A 21,387-nucleotide genomic window follows, 5' to 3' on the forward strand; every position below is an offset into this window, starting at 1 on the left:
AGGGGTAGGATTTAATAAGCTTTGCTTCTTCCTACTCCTTTTGGACATGTGGAACTGTGAACTGATTATGGGACGCACCCAAGTGTAGGAATCGACCGATATGTTTTTTTTCCGGCCGATGCCAATACCGATTTTTTTCCATCACCCTTAGTCTTGAACCAGTCATGATGTGCTATATATATCACTATATTGACACTTACTATGGTACCCATTATGTGATTGTATGGTCATATCACCTTGTACTTCGGTACTTGACAAATAAATAAATACAATTAATTTAATTTAATTAATTTTTTTATTTAAATTAAATTTATTTATTTAATTTAATTATTTTTTTTATTTAAATTAAATTAAATTAAGTAAAAAAAAACTTAAATTATATTTAGAAAGCAGGAAGTGAACAAATTTACTACTTACTGATTGTAAAAGTACCAGATGGAGGGGTAGGATCTAATAAGCTTTGCTTCTTCCTACTCCTTTTGGACATGTGGAACTGTGAACCGATTATGTGATGCGTTCAATTGTAACCTGATGCATGTTCAAATGAAATAAAACCATTACCATAAATATTGCCGCTAAGTTTTTGCGGCATTCTTATCCTCAGTACGACACCGGCATACAAACAGGAGCTCAGAACATTCAGACAGATTCCCAACACGGGCTGCACCGAACAATTTCTTCGTTGATTAATCTGAAGCTTGATGTTTGCTTGCCTGAAGGCCAAATGTTGCCTGTCATGTCATGTTACGTGGCCGTGGAACTGTTGGGAAGATGGCCGTATCGCTGGCCTCGTTAGACAATTTGGTTGGATTCAACGATTCCTGGAGCCTCGCCAAACCACAGCACAAAGCAAACCTGCCAGATTTGGTGTCAAAGTACCAATAGTTTACTTAGACACGACTAAAAGACCTTAATATCTGCTGGAACAGGAAATTCCTTTAAGCGTAGTCAAATGTTATTCAACAAGAAACGAATACTCTCCTTGTTGTCATGTCCGCCCTCTCTCTCCCTTCCTGGTTGATTGCTCGTTAACCCGATCACTCACTTTCTCACTGACACGCACACTAGTCATGCTTTACGATGAAGCGCACGCGGAAACGCAGTTTCAGTGAAGCCCGGCATCCCCGCCTAATGCGGTGTGGATGGGTGCGGATGCCCACTCGTAGTAGACGAGGGACCGGACAGCCAAATAAATGATTACAATGTTGTTTAGCCAGCGGAACGGCATACATCAGTTGCTCGTTAGAGTGGAGACAGCCTCATAGACGGGGGGGATGGAAGCATATTTATTTGTTTAAAGCACATTTAGCAACAGACATTTCCACTCTTGTGATTAATCGTTTTAATCACATTGCTGATGATGACAGATTCTTTGGTTGGGATGACTCTTCCTAAGCATCGTAAGTCGAGTTTTAGTGAAAGTCGGAACTTATACCACATACACATAGTAGTTCGCATGCAGCTATGAAATCGGGTATCGCTGGGCAGGAATCTGTAAGCTGCAATGCTAGCGCTCCCATTGCAGTACCAACCCGCGACGGCAAGTTTTTATCATTTATGGTAGTGCGTCACCACTATGAAACGCAAGAACGTCATTGAGGTTTTGTTCAGTCTTGGGTTTAAAGCAGTGATTTTCAACCACTGTGCCGCAGCACACTAGTGTACCTTGAGAAACCGTCAGGTGTGCCGTGAGGAATTATCCAATATCACTTTTTATAGTTAACGTTGATTAATCATCATTTGCAAATATTATGTGAATAGCCATGAATATATGGACCCAAATATTCCAATTGCATTTGGTATATTTGCTCAAACGGAAAGAATTGAACAGGGATGGAATATTCCTTTCCCCAATCCAATTCGGGTATCTTGTACCCGCTCAAACGGAAAATTTGTCAGGGTGCGTTCTTCTTCGTGGTGTTTTTCTTCTTCTGTTGTTTATTGGCGGTTGGCAAGCAGCTTTCGTGTGCATTAGCGCCATCTGTGGAACAGAATCTAAACCCTTCTATACGGCATTCACAAGTCCAGTTTTATTAAAAAAGAAAATATATATCTATATAAAACATGTCTCGAGTTTAATTACAAAATATTAGCAAGATTGAATTTGATTTTTTCCTGTTTAAATTGATCCCGGGTGCGTTCTTTCAGCGCATGCTCAGATATGACGTAACACGCAGATCCAGACGTTCTTCACTTTTAAAAGTGGAGGCCAGCAATCGGCACTGGACTAAGCAAAGTTTGTTTTTGATTCAAACTAAATTTCAAGACTGGACGGACAAAAAACTGGCAATACGGAGTTATTCCAACAAGTGAAAGAAAAACTCGGGGAAGCCGGTATCACGTGATGTTGATGTTTACGTTTTACCGCACATGCCCCATTGACTATTATGGTTGATTTTCACGGTGCATGTAGACAAGAGATTGGAATATTCCTTTCCATGGATACCATTGTTTCCCGAAAGGAAAGAGAAAAACTTGTCATGTAAAAACGTGGCTACTGTGGAGTGTCTGTGGTGTAAAGACTGGCAGAGCAATGTAATATTGGTCCGTGTGGCAACACCTACCTTGTTCCTCCCATAGACTTATTGATGCACGTGTGAGGTCGTGGTGACATTTTGGAACATTTTTGGTTAGTGGTGTGCCACAAAATTTTTCCAATGTAAAAAAAAACGTGCCGTGGCTCAAAAAAGGTTGAAAAACACTGTTTTAAAGGAAAGATACGCAACTCTGTGCGTGTGTGTTGTGGCTAATTATGCTATGTTTTCATTCTGGTCAGACTGGCAGGTGTTAATTAGCTGCTATGTTTACAGATGAAGTGTCCTGTTATGTATGTAGAAATTAGAATGAAAGTACCAAAGACCCAAAGCGGACCTGTGGGCAAGGAAGGGATGAACTAATTAAGAAACACATACCCTTATGTCAGGTAAACAACCATTTTGTACTTTCTTCTCTTTGCCTTCTTTATCTCTTATCCCCGTCCTGTGTTTGGTTTTTCCGTCATTGTTGTCGAGAGGCAGCAGGTGGTCCGAGAGAAACCAAATGCGAATTAAAGCCTGAAGAAAAGCAAATGAGATGCATGTACTGTATGTGATACATGCTTCCTGTTGACTTTGTGCCCTGGGTGCTACATTCATTATGCATGCAGGGATTTCAGTTAGCTTAAATGGCAGGCCACAGTCAGATGCTCCTCTCTTGACAGACCTGTGTGTGTGTGTGTGTGTGTGTGTGTGTGTTGTGCTTTGCTAGTAGTGAACTCTGAGATGAATCTTAACGACCATCATTAACCCTATCACCTAGCCACACGTACACAAAGAGCTTGTTTGCTGGCCGATGGAACGATGTGGCGAGTGGAATCGCTCTGAGGTGCGTGTGATTGGTCCGTGTGTCTGTCGAGTGGGAGTTTGAATGTGAGTGTGAATGGTTGTTTGTCTATATGTGCCCTGTGATTGGCTGGCAACCAGTCCAGGGTGTACCCCGCCTCTAGCCCGAAGACAGCTGGGATAGGCTCCAGCACCCCCGCGACCCTCGTGAGGAAAAAGCGGTAGAAAATGAATGAATGAATGAATGAATTAAATTAAATTAATAAAATAAAGTTAAAAAAAACCCTTAAATTACATTTAGAAAGCAGGAAGTGAACAAATTTAATAGTTACTGATTGTAAAAGTACCAGATGGAGGGGTAGCATTTAATAAGCTTTGCTTCTTCCTACTCTGGATAAAAAGACAAATATTTAGAAATCTGCCAATGTAACTTTCATGAAACCTGAAGCTGTCATGAAACAGACAGCTAAACTCACTAAAGTGTTACAGCTAAAGACAGTGCTAAAGCTAAAGACAGCTAAAGTGTAAAAATGATAAACACTATGTTGAAATAAATAAATTACTTAATAAATCCGTAATGCAACCAGTCATCATGCATCTAGTGTAATGTTCATTGGATTCTTCTTGTTACCGAAATTATTGGCCTCCACAGTGGTTCGCCTTATCCACTCCACTGTAAGATATTAATAGGAAATCTGGATTGTGTCTTCGTGCCATAAAGTGCCCTCTGCTCATATGTTGCAGCGTTAAGGTGGCAGAACTTGCGTGCAGAACTGCTGAATCGTGGTTCCATGCTGCCATTGGGTGGAATCTGCCATTTTCTGTGTGTGTTTGTGTGTGTGTGCGCCCCCATCTGTTACGACCCCCTGTTAAACTCCTGCAGCACTAGTATACATATGGAACACACACACACACACACATACACAGGTTACAGCTGGGAGAATCCCCTCACCATTGCCCCCCCCCCCCCCCCCACACCCCCAAAGAGCCCCAGGACTGGTCCAGGTGTCCGTTCTTCTTCTCCCGCCGGCCCTCTTTGCTCTTTTTTTTTCCTGCTCCCTCGCCGTCAGACGTACCCGTGTTTGACAAGCTTTGGACCAGCGACAGACTCCTCACATGCGGTGTGATACTTTGTCAGCTCGGAGACGAGCGAGGCGCGGCGAAGAACACACACGCAGACATCACACGACTGCGTGACATACTTGGACCAAGTAGTTTTTACTGCATGCCTTGTCGATGTCCTGAAAACTTGGGAAAGACTCGTTGAGATAAAATGTATCTGAACCAGAAAAAGGGAGCTTACAAATGTTAATAGAGAAAAAGTATGTGATGTGGTACAAAGTAAAAGAGAAAAAAAAGGAGGGGAATACATACAGAACCACCAAAAGGAAAGAAAAGACTGTTTTTTGTGCCGTTTCAGCTTCTACGTATAAACCCAGGAGCTCTGAATACAGCTTATTAAGCAGAGACGGACTGTGTGTGTGTCAGGGTGATATATTGAAGCACACCTCAGTGGAAGAGTGCAATGATGAGGCAGAGGGTTGGGAGTAGGAGTCCCCCCCCCCCCCCCCCACCCTCAAAGCAGAGCAAAACCGAGTTCTTTTATTGTATTACTGAGGCCAGCTCGTACAGAGAGAGAGAGTCATAGCAAGAATAGAGAGAGCGAGAGATTAATTCATTGTGATTGCTCTGGTGGACTCCGTTTTCAAACACAGCACCAATTTCTTCTCACTCTGTGTTCTATTACCCCCGCCCCCCTCCCCCACAACCCCCCTCCAGCATTTCTTGACTGTGTTCCTCCTCCTCCAGTGTCGTTCCTCCTCTTCATATATATGCTTACCAATTACATTCAACAGATGACACCGATAGCCGAAGCGACACAAAAGAATAAGAAGCTAAGAGCTAAGAGTTTAAAAAAAATGGGTGGGGGGTGCCGGAGCCCCGAAACTGGGAAATGACACACATTGGCAAGAATAAAGGGAGAGAAATAGAATGTGACAGACAGATAGGAGGGAGAGATTGGATAGATAAATGAGATTTATCTATAATGGAATCAGCTTTTAGTCTGCATGGAGGAATGTGCTCCATTCAGCCTTTCTGCTGTTATAGACAGATTTACCTTTTTAATATTCGAAAGATCGCTGCGCGTTAGATACATGGGGGGGTGCGCGTGGTACGGCGCTGCGGCTTACTGGCTTGCTCTACTCTAAATGCAAAGTTAACACTCCTTGATTCCGGCACAGCTTGCCCCGCTATAGGGCCTCAATACATCCGCCATATTTAGTCTCATGCCGAGTTACCCCCAATGCAGTTCTCAAACTTGGTGTATTATAACCGCTGTCTGATCTGGTTACATCACATACGTGTGTCGACTAGAAGAGACAATATTATTATTTTTTTTAATACAAATGTCTCAATAGCATTTTAAAAGAACTTTGTGTCATGAAGTGACGGCGCAAGGAAGCGTACTTAAATGTGTGTGTGTGTAGCACAGTGTGAAATTAGCTTGTTTGTGTTGAAATGAAAGCAGGATGGCAGTATTCCTTCGTTCATTCATTCATTCATTTTCTACCACTTTTCCTTATGAGGGTCGCGGGGGATGCTGGAGCCTATCCCAGCTGTCTTCGGGCGAGAGGGGGGGTACACCCTGGACTGGTGGCCAGCCAATCACACGTCACATATAGACAAACAACCATTCACACTCACATTCATACCTGTGGCCAATTAACCTAGCATGTTTTTGGAATGTGGGATGAACCCGGAGTACCCGGAGAAAACATGCAAACTCCACACAGGGATGGCCGAGGGTGGAATTGAACCCTGGTCTCCTAGCTGTGAGGTCTGCACGCTAACCACTCGACCACCATGCCGCCCTATTCCCTCATTTATTACGGTTAATGGGTTCCAGACCCAGTCGTGATAAGTGAACTTCCGTGAAGCGAAGTACGATTCCTTATTTATAACTGTAATATTTTCATAGTTGGAACATAGAAAATCTGTTATAACCTTCTACTAGTCGTGAAATAACACCCTCCCCCCACAGTCACCTTTGCACTTGTGGTAGATGTAATCGGAGAAAATAAGCCATAAAGTGGCGAGGGACGACCACATATGGCTGAATGCTAAAAGGGGACATACCGTTTATCAACTCCTATAAAGTTGGGTTCGCAGCCAGCCAACCACAGCGCAGAGGGCGTGACTGGAGGCTGGCCATGGGCAGAATAAATTAAAAGCACAAAATCCAGATAAATACAGCTAGAATAGGTGCAGATTCTGGAAGTTCTAGAAAGCTTTCTGTGCTGGTTATTGTGCGCAGCTGCTCTATAGTAGTCTTCAATTCAATACAAAGAGCCGAAAAATTAGCATGATGGGTCCCCTTTAATATAAGCCCCTCTTTTTTCAATATCGGTTTTTGGAAGTATTTAAGATGAAATCTTTTTTTTATAGGTTATATTTTCATTACTAATCTTTGAAGACCCTGATTGCAGCACACCCGCCATTGTGAGTCGGAAAGCTGTATCACTGTTCCTCTCTTCCACAATGTATGTGGCGCAATCATGGAAACTGAATATTGGTCTATGTATGATCCTCTAGACCCCGGCTGTAAGATGACCCGTCTTTTTCAGTCCGTTTCTGGTGGAATGGTAATGGTAATGGTTTAATTTCATTTGAACATGCATCAGATTACAATTGAATGCATCCCATAATCAGTTCACAGTTCCACATGTCCAAAAGGAGTAGGTAGAAGCAAAGCTTATTAAATCCTACCCCTCCATCTGGTACTTTTACAATCAGTAACTGTTACATTTGTTCACTTCCTGCTTTCTAAATATAATTTAAGTTTTTTTTTTAGTTTAAATTAAATTATTTAATTTAATAATTTAATAATTTAATAATTATTTATTGTCACATATCGAAGTACGAGGTGATTTCACCATCCAATGACATAATGGGTACCATAGTAAGTGTCAATATAGTGATATATACAGCACATTAAATCCTACCCCTCCATCTGGTACTTTTACAATCAGTAACTGTTTCATTTGTTCACTTCCTGCTTTCCATAATACAGTTTAAGGTTTGTTTTTTTTTTAGTTTTTTTTTAGTTATTATAGTTGATTTAAGGGTTTAGCACTGGTTAGCGAAGCCTCCGTATATGCTGCTTAATAAGTAAGGTAAGATTCAGGGCAGTGTATTCTCACCAGAGTAGAAAAACAGGCATGTTTGTATTGGGCATTTACTCTCTTCGAGTCCACTCGGCGCACACAGTCACACCGCCTCAGGCCAACACTCACAGACATGCGCATACACATCCACACTCGCATTGCCCACGGCTACGCATTCAGTCCAAGGAAGCTGCTTTTTGCTCTTCAACTTGTTTGTTTGAGTGGGTTTTTCCTCTCTCTCTCTCTACGCCCTTGGCATACCATCACACACACACGTACGCATGTATTCAGAGAGATATGTGTAGACGGACATGCACATCTCGGCCTGGCTCAGTCGGCTTTAAGTCTTGTGGGCATGGCACAACAACACACATGCACACATATACATTATCTTGTTGCATCTTTTTAAACCGAATCTCCATGCCTCATTCCCTTATGGAAAAAAAAATATTGCAGTATATTGGCAAATATAATGCTATGTATTAGGAAATATATTTCCATATATGGGATCTTATGTTTATATTTTCCAATATATTGCAATATATGCATAGATCACATATACAAAATATCTTGCGATCATGACCAAAAAAGGACTATATTTTTACATATATAAAATTGCATATAATTTGGGATATATAAACTCATATATATTTGGATTTAATATATTTCAATATATTGAAAGCGGCAATCATTTGTATATTCTGCAATATATTGCCATATATTACATGAATATATAATATATTGTATAATATATGTACAAAAATATATGATTCCATGTATTTATAATATATAAGGTATTGGAAGATATAATGGAAAGATAATATATTATAATATAATGCAATATATTTAAAGTAATATACGTATTGATAAATACATTTTCTTTTCGTAAGGGTTGGCTGATTTAACTTTAACGACCAGATTATCCCGTAAAATATGGCTTTAAATATGTTGGCAAACTGCAGCCACATCATATTCCAATTTAAGCTTCCGGGACTTGGGTAAATTAGTAGCAAACTATCAGTGTTTCTTTGTGTCATTGTTCCCCAGTCGGAATAACGGAGTGGACATTTAAAGCAGGTGATCCCTCGCCTCCTGTCTTCCTGTCTCTTGTCTCTTCGCCGCTCTGACTCGCTCTCTCGGCGTCCGACAAAGCATCCTGTCCACTTGGATTACTTACATTAACATGAGCAAGAAAAAGGCCGGCCTCTCCATTTGCACTGAGTGTGCACTTCAGTGAAAAAGATGGACCTTTTTTTTTTTTATATCTCCTGTATTCCGCCCTGGCACACGTCAACAACCTAACAGAGCAGTGATTGTCGGGCTTTTGTTGTGTCATTTGTGCTGCAGTTAAGAGTTAAAACGGTGCCTATCTCGCGAATCAATGAATGTGATTGGAAAGATGCAACAAGGCCGAAGTCGGTTCCGATGATCAGGAGGTTTTTCGCCAATGGAAGTAATCATGGACTTATATTAATAGATCGGGCTATGCCAAAGCAGCCGGTCTGTACTTGCTTTCCATTATCAAGGTCCCCAACAGTTCGCAGAACAAACACAAACAGCGGTAATTACTTGGCACCTAATTTCGGCTCGGACGTGTACCCCAATGGGGCCGAGGGCTCATGAATGTATCTGGTATGTCTAGAGAACAATACGATGGTCGGCGTGTATGTGTGTCAGAGACAATGACAAAGACCGACAGTGCCGTGGGAAAGTTTGAAAGCCCGAACCGGGAACACAGGCCGTTTTCTGTGGTTCCTGTTTAGCATTTTGAAGAAGTTATGCCATTTTTTCCTATTGAAAATACGGCTAAGGGTGTCATTTTACCTGATCTTATTAATGATTTTTTGATTATGGTCCAGGTGGCACCGTGGTCAAGTGGTAAGCGCGCAGACCTCACAGCTAGGAGACCAGGGTTCAATCCCGCTCTCGGCCATCTCTGTGTGGAGTTTGCATGTTCTCCCCGTGCATGCGTGGGTTTTCTCCGGGTACTCCGGTTTCCTCTCACCTTCCAAAAACATGCTAGGTTAATTGGCCACTCCAAATTGTCCATAGGTATGAATGTGAGTGTGAATGGTTGTTTGTCTATATGTGCCCTGTGATTGGCTGGCGACCAGTCCAGGGTGTACCCCGCCTCTCGCCCGAAGACAGCTGGGATAGGCTCCAGCACCCCGGCGACCCTCGTGAGGAAAAGCGGTAGAAAATGAATGAATGAATGATTATGGTCCAATTTAGGAGGCTACCAATGGTCAGTCGTGACACAGCTGTCATTTCTGATCGCAGTTTCTAATTCATTACTAATGATCCCCATTATTTTTTTTTTTGTACATGATACAAAATGGAACAGAACCTCAGGGAACCGCTTGCGTGTAGCCACTTTAGTGTAGCATGTTCAGTGTCTGTGTCAAGGACTTAAGTAGCGGGAATGGGTGTGTATATGCTCCAGTGATGCCCGCCTCTACTTGCCCTTCCAATAATGTAAAAAGGGCTCCTGGCAGACTCTGTTTGTGAAGGAATCGGGACACAGGGTCTGATGTCCTGGGGCAGTAGGCCACCAAATCACTGCTTGCACTCCCCATGAAATGGACACATCAGGATCATGGCTGACGCCCCTACATGGAATAGTTGGTCTTTGGGTAGTTTTTATTGGTAATGGTAATGGTTTAATTTCATTTGAACATGCATCAGATTACAATTGAATGCATCCCATAATCAGTTCACAGTTCCACATGTCCAAAAGGAATAGGAAGAAGCAAAGCTTATTAAATCCTACCCCTCCATCTGGTACTTTTACAATCAGTAAGTATTAAATTTGTTCACTTCCTGCTTTCTAAATATAATTTAAGGTTTTTTTTACTTTATTAATTAAATACAATTAAATTAATGCTTTCTAAATATAATTTAAGTTTTTTTTTACTTTATTTAATTAAATTTGTATTCATTAAATTTTATTCATTCATTTATTTATTTATTTATTTATTTATTTATTTATTTATTTATTTATTTATTTATTTATTTATTTATTTATTTATTTATTTATTTATGTATTGTCATGTACCGAAGTACGATGTGATATGACCATCCAATGACATAATGGGTACCATAGTTACATTTGTTCACTTCCTGCTTTCTAAATATAATTTAATTTTTTTTACTTTATTTAATTAAATTTGTATTTATTTAATTTTATTTATTTATTTATTTATTGTCATGTAACAAAGTACGAGGTGATATGACCATCCAATGACATAATGGGTACCATAGTTACATTTGTTCACTTCCTGCTTTCCATAATACAGTTTAAGGTTTTTTTTTTATTTTTATAAACAATGCACCTTGTACCGAAGCCAGTTTTAAAGCCAGTACACAGCACATTGCACCTCTTTTGTGAACGCTAAACAGAATTTAAGTTTTTCAAGGCCTGGTCAGAGTCATTGAATGACAAGAGTTCTCTTTTTCAAGTGATCCTGTACTTTTTGACACTTCACTGCACCGTTTTTATAAAAGCCGCCATGGAGCCATTCGCGCATTGCTGTCCTCAAATCAATGGTGTGGCTTCTCCTGTCAAGGTCGGGGAAACATTTTCTGCTTGCAGGAGATGATGTTGGGCTGTCAGCTGAGGTACGAGTGATGGCCATATCTGTTCAGCACTGGCAAGATATAAACACGCGTGCTTAACCCAGACACCGGCATCATTGTTTACAGCAAGGACGCTACACAGAGAATCACCGCATTTTCTCACTTGGTTTCCATGGAGCTTTTCTCCTTGCAACGCTTGTACGTGGAACAACATTACAACACCCTCATTAGAAAAGGCTCATAACAATAAAAGAATCTAGAGTGTTAATCTCATTTAGAAAAGCTACACTAACATCACAATGAATAACCGTATTGCAAATAGAAGTGCTGCGGTTTAATTAGCAAAGTTGAAATGCTTATTCTTCTCACGGCTAATGGAATTTGGAAGCCATTATTTTGTGAAACAACATTCATTTACTTTTATTTAACTGAAGAATTATTCCAAACAGGAGAGGCATGTTGATTTTACACAGCACCTTATTTATTCACACGGGGTGTGGTTTTTACTCAACTACAGAAGGTAGCAGGTGTTTAGTTAGAGGATGCCACTATCTGATGCTAAACATAAGTTTAAGGCTTACTTTACTTTTACTTTAGTTTACTTTCAGGCAGGGGTCTCAAACTCAATTTACCTGGGGGCCACTGGAGCTAGGGTCTGGGCAAGGCTGGGCCGCATCAGGTTTTCCAAAAAAAAAAACAAAAAACGCATTTATTAAAAACAGAAAAATATACAAACTTTTTCAGTGCTTTGGTTCCGATTTTCTACAATAAAAGCTCTGATAAAACATTCCACTGTTCTCAAATATTTTAATTTTTATTTTTCTTCACAAAATAAGATGAAAAATAAATAAACAAATCAAGAATAAAGAAAATCAATCAATCAGTAATAAATAAATATAATAATAATAATAATAAAACGACAAATAATAAAAACTTAAGAAACTACATAGAAACCAAAAAATATATTTTTTTAGATTAAAATGAACAAAGCATTATTAGAGTCCTGTAGACATGACAAAACACGAGTATAGTCACATTTATACTCTTTTTATTTACAACATATTGCGCAACTGCAGGGTCTTGAGACACATGCTAACTCGCAAACTCGAGAGCTAGCGACCTAAACGGTAGCCTCCAAGTTATTTCCTTTAAACTTAAATAGCCAAAAACTTACCACTTCCGCACGGATAGGGAGGATAACTATTAAGTTATTTAACCTTTAACATGAACATTAATCAAACGTAATAATTTTTTCTGGGTACATGATACCATACAGCATCCATATCAAACTTGCGCGGGCCGCACTAACATTAAACTTTCATATCAAGGCGGGGGCCTCAAACTAGCGTCCTACGGGCCACATTTGGCCCGCGGGCCGCGTGTTTGAGACCCCTGCTTTAAGGCAAACAAGAGACAGGGCTGGCACATTTTACACCTCGATGGTAGTAGCTACTTTTGACTACAAAATTATGTTGCTAGGTGGGGCAAGGCAGAAAATAATTGTGGGCCACTGTTTTAGGGGCATACATTGATTACAAAAATTTAAAACTAGCCACTACCAACACATTCGTGTGACAATTGATACCTATTAGCCTCAGTAATGGCAGCCCGAGACAAAGAAACAGAAAGGACACAGTTAATGATGTCTGGTGTGTGTCTGTGCCTTAGGCAATGCTGTGTAACCTGAATTTGAGTTAGAAACCGGTTCAACTCATTCGAAGAGCCTTTGGATTTCACAATGAACACACACACACACACACACACACAAAGCCACCCCCGCCCCCGTAGCTAACACACCCTCACCTGACTCACCGCTCTGCAAGTCGTGCGTTCATATGCTGACAACGTAATTCCATCAAGGTGAATTCATGTGATTCGCCAAGACTGATTTGCTCCTGAATGACAGCCGCCAAAATAGCTTTAATTTTCCTGACTGTATTCCTACAAAGGCACGGGATACCAAATACATAGCCATGATCTGCGCACACACAATCACTCATGTACAGTAACCCCCCCCCAATGTAAAATGTCATAGCAGCTGTCCTCAGGCTAGTTACAGCTATTGTAAAGAGACTCCAACTCCCAGTACTCATTTACCTCATATATGTAGGTACACACTCTAGGGCAGGGGTCTCAAACACGTGGCCCGCTGGACACTAGTTTGAGGCCCCCGCCTTGATATGAAAGTGTAATGTTAGTGCGGCCCGCGCAAGTTTGATATGGATGCTGTATGGTATCATGTACCCAGAAAAAATGATTACGTTTGATTAATGTTCATATTAAAGGTTAAATAACTGTTAATAGTTATCCTCCCTAACCGTGTGGAAGTGGTAAGTTTTTGGCTATTTAAGTTTAAAGGAAATAACTTGAAGGCTACCGTTTAGGTCGCTAGCTCTCTAGTTTGCGAGTTAGCATGTGTCTCAAGACCCTGCTGTTGCGCAATATGTTGTAAATAAAAGAAGTATAAATGTGACTATAGTCGTGTTTTGTCATGTCTACAGGGCTCTAATAATGCTTTGTTCATTTTAATCTGAAAATGTATGTGGTTTCTTAAGTTTTTATTATTTGCTGTTTTATTATTATTATATTTATTTATTTATTACTGATTGATTGATTTTCTTTATTCTTGATTTGTTTATTTATTTTTCATCTTATTTTGTATGGAAAAATAAAAAGTAAGATATTTGAGAACAGTGGAATGTTTTATCAGAGCTTTTCTTGTAGAAAATTGGAACCAAAGCAAAGTTTTTTTTAATTTTTTTGTTTTTAATAAATGCGTTTTTTTTTTTTTTGAAAACCTGATGCAGCCCAGTCTCACCCAGACCTGAGCTCCAGTGGCCCCCAAGCAAATTGAGTTTGAGACCCCTGCTCTAGGGTCTTTGTACTGTATCTCTCATTTCACCCTTTTTCCAGATTCTTTCAGTCGCTGTCTCTCCTGTTTCCGTATTTCTCCGTTGTAGCCTCGGTTAGCCTGCATGTCCTGGTTAGTGTACAATATGATGCAGGTCTTTTTTGTGTGTGAATCCGACTGGGTTTTTATCGCAAAAACCGTCCCTGTTAAGAAGCAGTAACTTGTTTTTTTTTTTTTCAAGTGGGTATGTTTTGATGTTGTTGTGTACCGTTTTTAGAAGCAGGGTTGCCACACTCGGGGAAATCCAATTGGATTTTTTATTTGTCTGCACTTTTTTAACCCCCTGTCAGGCCATCTATCTGAGAGCCTGACAGAAATGGTCGTTATTATGTGTTTAGCTCAGAAAACCCTGGTGAGATGCTTCATGTCTGGACGGCTTGAATCTTTGTTATTCCCTCTTGTATTTGTTTTCTTTGTTTGAGTGTCTGAGGTTTCCGTCACTTGTGTTTGCTGGGTTTTTTTTTCTTGGGATCTGAGCGAGAAGCACATTTCCACCAGGATTGTAAATGCTAGCTGTGTTAGCGATCGTTTGTTGTACGACAGAACTGTGTCACTAAAACGGATAAAAGCACTCACCTGCCAGTATCGCTTTCATGTTTGGGATATATATTATTTCATTTTTATCGGTCTCAGATGTCCAACAATTATTTTCGAGTTGGATGTTATGATTTTATGTTGACCGTTTTTTGCTGCTTTTGCGACTGTGAGTGTTAGTGCTGTTTCAGGTTGTTCTTTGTATGTCCGTGCAGAGAACCGCTTTAGACTGGACAGGCGGAACAACAGAAATGCTTCTGCTGCACAACCGTAGGATAGACTAAATCCCAGTCGGTAAATCAGTCAGCTTTTGAACCGCCTTGCCGGTCAATCGGAGAGGTCAGCTCGCCAAATTCAGCGTGTCACCGGTCGCCACAACCTGCTAAGGTAGCTGCTTCAGACGGAACCGTCTGAAAGATACCGGTGATTTTTCCCCATGATAAGATTCTTACCTTCTCAATTCTACCTAATTTTCTAATTTCTGCTATTATTTATCCTGACTTACATTATATTTCAATGTCAGTGTGTTTCTGTCTGTAGGGGGTTGGTGTTTAATGTGTGTTTGTTTTTGCTCTTATCTCATCCACACCAGACCTGCTTCTCAGTCCAAAAACCTCAGCTCTAGCCCAATTGGCTTAGAGACCAACTGCATCCTGTTTGCTCAGTGATTGGCCTATTCGGATGTTCTCCAATGTATGAGGCATTATTTCATCATGATGGTGAGCCATTTGGGAGTTTGTTGTTCCAGGTTTGGGAAGCTGGATGCTTCCTCAGGTAAATGTGCAGGAGACGGCGATCTACCACAAGCTGGTGTTGAGGTTTGACAATTTGAACGGGTACACGTTGGATTAACACTTTCACGGTCCTCAATCTCTGTGACTAATCATAAGGATAATTTAGCTATGAATTTTAGTCACTATTACAGATGCACGTCAAAGTGATTAGTCAGGATAAATGATGGCTTCCTGATTTTTTTTCTCAGTATGACTTTCATTCATTTATTCATTTTCTACCACTTTTTCCTCACGAGGGTCGCGGGTGGGGTGGCTGGAGCCTATCCCAGCTGTCTTCGGGCGAGAAACGGCGTACACCCTGGACTGGTGGCCAGCCAATCACAGGGCACATATAGACAAACAACCATTCACACTCACATTCATACCTATGGACAATTTGGAGTCGCTAATTAACCTAGCATGTTTTTGGAATGTGGGAGGAAACCGGAGTACTCGGAGAAAACCTATAGTAATATATACTGTAATATAATAGTACATAGCGTATTTTCCGGACTATAAGTCGCACTTTTTTTCAAAGGTTGGCTGTTCCTTTTTATGTGTATTATTTCAGTCATAGTTGCAAGTAATGATTAATCATGATTAATTAGATTAAAAATGTTCCTAATTTGCCAGCCCTATAAATAGTATATAGATGGTATATAGTATATAATAATATATAGTAATATATTCATTCATTTTCTACCGCTTATTCTCACAAGCGTCGCGAGAGGGTGCTGGAGCCTATCCCAGCTGTCTTCGGGCAAGAGGCGGGATACACCCTGGACTGGTCGCCAGCCAATCACAGGGCACATATAGACAAACAACCATTCACACTCAAATTCATACCTATGGACAATTTGGAGTGGCCAATTAACCTAGCATGTTTTTGGAATGGGGGGGAAACCGGAGTACCTGGAGAAAACCCACGCATGCACTGGGAGAACATGCAAACTCTGCGGTGGAATTGAACCCTGGTCTCCTAACTGTGAGGTCTGCTCCCTCAGTATGACTTGAAACAGTAAAAGCTGACACGGGCCCAGAGTCAATACTGCATCAAGCATCCACATTTTGAGGTCAAGGGTGCGGTAAAGTCGCCGGTTCAGACTTGTCGTTTAGGGATTTAGCTACTAAATTACCAGCCGTGCTCGTCTCAGTTCTGAGACGAGTGAGAGAGTACCACCAAAGGGCTTAAACATGACTCCCCCGACTTGTTTTGAATCACACACGTTGATATAGCCTCTGATCCCGGAGAGGAGGTTTATGGGCTCGCCTCTGAGTGATGTCATCCGCTGTCTCTTGCAGTTTCAGCTCTTTTTTAGCACAGTGGCGAATGCGTGCCAAAAAACACTCCGATTTCACAATGCCCTCCTGAATTTTTACAGCGAGATGTTGAAGCAGCAATTCTAGTTCCAACATGTATGCCGCACCGATTAAGATGGATCAACTTTCCAGAGAATGGGTGAAATCTGACTCCCTCTGGACTTTTGGGTGATAACGATTAGACAAGGAGTTTTTTATTTACCCCTTCCAATCCTCTTTTGTTCATTACAGAGGCGTAACATTCTCCCATTGAAACGGCTAAGGAACAAAGGCTTATGTCAATGGCGTGCTTCGCGCTCCCACCCTCCACCTTGTGACTCGAGTCCCCTGCCTTATCTGTCTGCGAGTCGGTCAAACAGCCGGCATTTGAAGTGGCTTAAATGTCACCATGAAAAGGAAAGGGAAGTACCATCGAGAGGTGGCTGGTCCACCCCTGCTAGCTGTGTTTTGAACATATACAGTATAAGGACACGATTCGTATACTATGACTAATAAGGTACTCGTAGGGTTGGAAATGTTTGGAAATGGCAACAAATCCAGCAAAATCCAATCCAACGAAATCAGCCTATGGTCTACTGACGTTTTACAAAGACCCAAATGGCTAGAAAAAAAACCCTTTTTTTCCTGATGAAAGAAGCTGGTGTAAAGTTTCTTTACATCAGGGGTCTCAAACACGCGGCCCGCCGGCCAAAAGTGGCTCGCAGGACACTAGTTTGAGGCCCCCGCCTTGATATGAAAGTTTAATGTTAGTGCGGCCCGCGCAAGTTTGATATGGATGCTGTATGGTATCATGTACCCAGAAAAAATTATTACGTTTGATTAATGTTCATGTTAAAGGTTAAATAACTGTTAATAGTTATCCTCCCTATCCGTGTGGAAGTGGTAAGTTTTTGGCTAAAACTTAATGTGGTTTCTTAAGTTTGGTTTTCCCCCATAAAACCTTAGGGTGGCGGTTCGTTGTATGGCTACTATCTGAGTGAAACATAGGGGTTGTTTATGATTGAAAACAAAAATCGCTGTCCGTGTTTGTTTCAACATAGAACATCAATTTGCTTTTTGAATTGTGTAGCTTGAGTCACAAGTCAGACAAAAGCATCTGGCGTAGTCACATCAAACACAAAATCAATTATTGATACATTGTTTTCATTTATAAAAATGCACCGAGTTCCAGTAATTTGAAGTCACATCCTGATAAAAGCCTGAAAACGATTATGTCGGAGTGGCCATCATAGCGCAATCTTCAGATGTTTTTTCAGCTGTTTTTCCAATAAGGGGTTTAAATCCTTTTGAACTCCATATGGAACCAAACATTTTCCTCAATGAGGCCCATTGTGCTGCATTGTGATGACTCCGCTTTGCTCTGTTGTAATTATTGTGATGATGGGTCATTTAGTAACTCGTATTTGGTACACGTCCTACATTCACATCCATCCTTCGCCTCATAGACATTTCCATACAATTTATCTGACAATTTAAACCCTCAAAATGCCGACTATTTTTCTTACAAAAGCATGTTAAAGGATGCCAACTCAGAATATATTGTTGAATATTTTGTTGTGAATAAAACGCGGCGAAGGAGGTCATGGCTACCCTGAATAGAGCACCAGTCACCTATTCATCCGTTTTATGGCAAATGATGGAGAGCTTGCAAATTGCCAGGCTTTGAATTGGCGTTGAAGAATGGCATTAACCCTAAGAGAGGATCCGGGTTGGGGGGGGGGGGATTGGCAGGGATGGACGGACGGGGCTCGGCACTTAAGGAAAAACACACGTTGATCTTTACCGTTCAATGCTCCTGAATCAGCGAAAAATACACACCGGTACACTTGTGCACGCGCACACACACAAACACACACACACACACACACCTCAGATTCAATTACAGTATTGTGAGATGAAGGAGAAATTCTTCAGCCTTCAGCACTTCCAATTAAACTCCAACTCTGAGTGTGTTCATGTGTCTGCGTGTTTCAGTGCAAAGTCGTGTGCATTTGTGTGTGTGATTGCTCGTGTATATGGCAACCAGGAGGTGTGTGTGTGTATGCGACTGTGTGTGTGTGTATATGAGGTCCAGCCTTTGATGGCATTGTGCTGCAAGGGCCACCGAAGCGTGACAGAAAAGAGAGAGAGTTTTTTCTGTGAGTGGGAGTGGGAGTGTGTCAGCCTCGCTGATGTCACCTTGTATCATTTCAGGTTAATTTCACCTATTCTCCGACAAGGGGAGACAACAAAAAAAAGTAAAGATGACAAGGAGTAAATAAGGCAACTTTATTAGTGTCCTTGGCAGTCGGCATAGATTGCAAAACAAAGACGCACACGAGTGGAAATTCACATCAGGGATGCATTTGACTTCAGGGACGTGGATCATGCATCACCACTTAGGGATGTTGACTGATTTGAAATATTAGAGAAACTGATAATATTTCTTCATTTGTTGTATTGTACAGACTGAACTTAAACATGCAACATAATGGAGAGCATAAAAGCATAATCAATAGTCAAATTGCATGTTCATTCATTCATTCATTTTCTACCGCTTATCCTCACAAGGGTCGCAAGGGGTGCTGGAGCCTATCCCAGCTGTCTTCGGGCGAGAGGTGGGGTACACCCTGGAATGGTTGCCAGCCAATCACAGGGCACATATAGACAAACAACCATTCACACTCACATTCATACCTATGGACAATTTGGAGTCGCTAATTAACCTAGCATGTTTTTGGAATGTGGGAGGAAACCGGAGTACCCGGAGAAAACCCACGCATGCACGGGGAGAACATGCAAACTCCACACAGAGATGGCCGAGGGTGGGATTGAACTCGGGTCTCCTAGCTGTGAGGTCTGCTCGCTAACCCCTAGACCGCTGTGCAGCCCTGTCTCAAGTTCAGAAGTAAATAGTTAGCTCGGTAGCTTGCTATATGCTAGGAGTGGTGGCTATGACTTACGTCCCTGCAGTGATCTCCTAGCTAGCACATTATGATAGGATAGGAATGATAGGAATTTAAAGGTGACTATAGGGGTGTTATTTCATGTCTACGGGGCTCTAATAAATTGCAGCCAAATTGCATGTTGAATACTATAAATTTGTACGTGTTGGTAGGTCTGCATTGCATTGAAAGCCTCTTGTGGCCCCCTTGACGGTTCCCCGCACTCCCCGGGGGCGGGGGGCCCTGCCCCGCCCCGCCCCACTATTTAAGAAGCACTGTGATATTTGCATAAAAATGGGATATCAGTATATAGGTAAGCCGATATAATCTGATCCAGTTTTCGGGGGTGATATTGGGTCGCCATTCGGTCTTAATCGGGACACCCCTAATTTTTGTTAATGTCACCCAGAGGCTAATTAGAACACCCCTCTTGCACAACTTCCCATGTAGTCATTGAACGCACCTACTAATAAATAAATCTGAACAGTCCGGCATTTATGTTTGACTGTTTGACCTTTTTGGGACAGGGGGCGGGAGGGGCGGGGGTAGGGGGGGTCATTGCAAATAACCGCAAAAATTTGGAGTGACGAGGACAAATGTGTCTGCTGCCTTTCAACCGAGTTTATGCCAACGCTACATTCCATCCTTTGTCACTCTCGAGTGCAATTATGTGTGTTGCCCCCTCTGCCCTTGAGCCTTTATCAAATTCCTCTAATTATTTTATTATGCAAATGAGTCACCATTATTCCATTAGCAAGGCAGCCAATCACAGAAGCTGATTAGAAAGTGATTAGCATGCAGTCATGTTTCTCACTCTGTGTCCTTGTGACTGGAGTAAAAGGGGGGGTATAATGACCCATCTGGACATGAGCGTGTGCGTATACTGCATATATTTTGAAATATTTTTAAATACTCTGTAAATGCGCCTTTTATTAAAGTACCCAATCTTTACATTTCAGTGTTTAGTTTCACTCTTTCTGTCTACAGCTGTTCTCAGTCAATTTGTGGGATAATTGTCCATAACCGGCATCAGCTGGCCGGCAGACAAGGTTAACGTCTACATGGCGACTATAATGGACTTATAAGCCCTTGTAAAGTTTAAGTTGGTGGGGATTTAGCAGGTCCTGTCCCTCAAACATCTGTTACTTCACTTTACCTTCCTGTGTAACAATTTGAAACGCTAGATCCTCTTGTAGCATGATACAGGAGGTAGAACCTCACCTGTCATCATGGGGAGAAAAAAAAGATTCTATATGATTCAAACAGTTTTGTAAGTTAAAATCTCTGAATTTGCATATTTATTATTACACATCATGACTACACGCCTGTGTGATGCCTTTAATGTAAACGTGACAGAATGTTTCTTGCTATTTACACAATAAAATACATGGTAATGTCATTTGGAGGCGCGACAGTACTCCACCTCACTATAAAAGGAATGCGGAAGAATAAGGTGCTTGTCGCTGCCTTCCTTCCATTGACAAGGCCTTTAAAAATACAAAGCTGACTGTATTTTTCAAAATAGTGGACCTAACTGGAGTACAGTACATTTGGATGTTGTCCATTTTGTTGCATTTTCTGCTTTCAGTTTCAAGTTCAGTCTGTCCAGTCCAGTTAAATATACACTGTATAGCAGGGGTGGCCATATGTGGCCCGCAGGACACTAGTTTGAGGCCCCCCGCCTTGATATGAAAGTTTAATGTTAGTGCGGCCCGCGCAAGTTTGATATGGATGCTGTATGGTATCATGTACCCAGAAAAAATTATTACGTTTGATTAATGTTCATGTTAAAGGTTAAATAACTGTTAATAGTTATCCTCCCTATTCGTGTGGAAGTGGTAAGTTTTTGGCTATTTAAGTTTA

General features: G+C 41.2%; 1 protein-coding gene across 19 annotated transcripts in view; it reads left to right on the forward strand.

Moving 5' to 3' along the window:
- The window catches only part of ptprk (protein tyrosine phosphatase receptor type K), a 123,270-nt gene that overhangs the window by 18,536 nt on the left and 83,347 nt on the right, over positions 1-21,387 (forward strand). The window contains exons 1-2 of one of the 19 annotated variants that reach the window (XM_058045937.1): positions 13,990-14,894; positions 15,100-15,226. The exons of 17 other annotated variants lie outside the window; for them this stretch is intronic. In XM_058045937.1, coding sequence (XP_057901920.1) covers positions 15,199-15,226 — 28 coding nt within the window. In that variant the 5' untranslated portion in view covers positions 13,990-14,894; positions 15,100-15,198. Of the gene's footprint in view, positions 1-13,989; positions 15,227-21,387 lie in introns of those variants that run through there. One more of the 19 variants, XM_058045928.1, reaches the window with a different exon arrangement.

The sequence above is a fragment of the Doryrhamphus excisus genome, chromosome 1, assembly GCF_030265055.1.
Source record: "Doryrhamphus excisus isolate RoL2022-K1 chromosome 1, RoL_Dexc_1.0, whole genome shotgun sequence".
In the NCBI taxonomy this organism is placed as follows: domain Eukaryota; kingdom Metazoa; phylum Chordata; class Actinopteri; order Syngnathiformes; family Syngnathidae; genus Doryrhamphus; species Doryrhamphus excisus.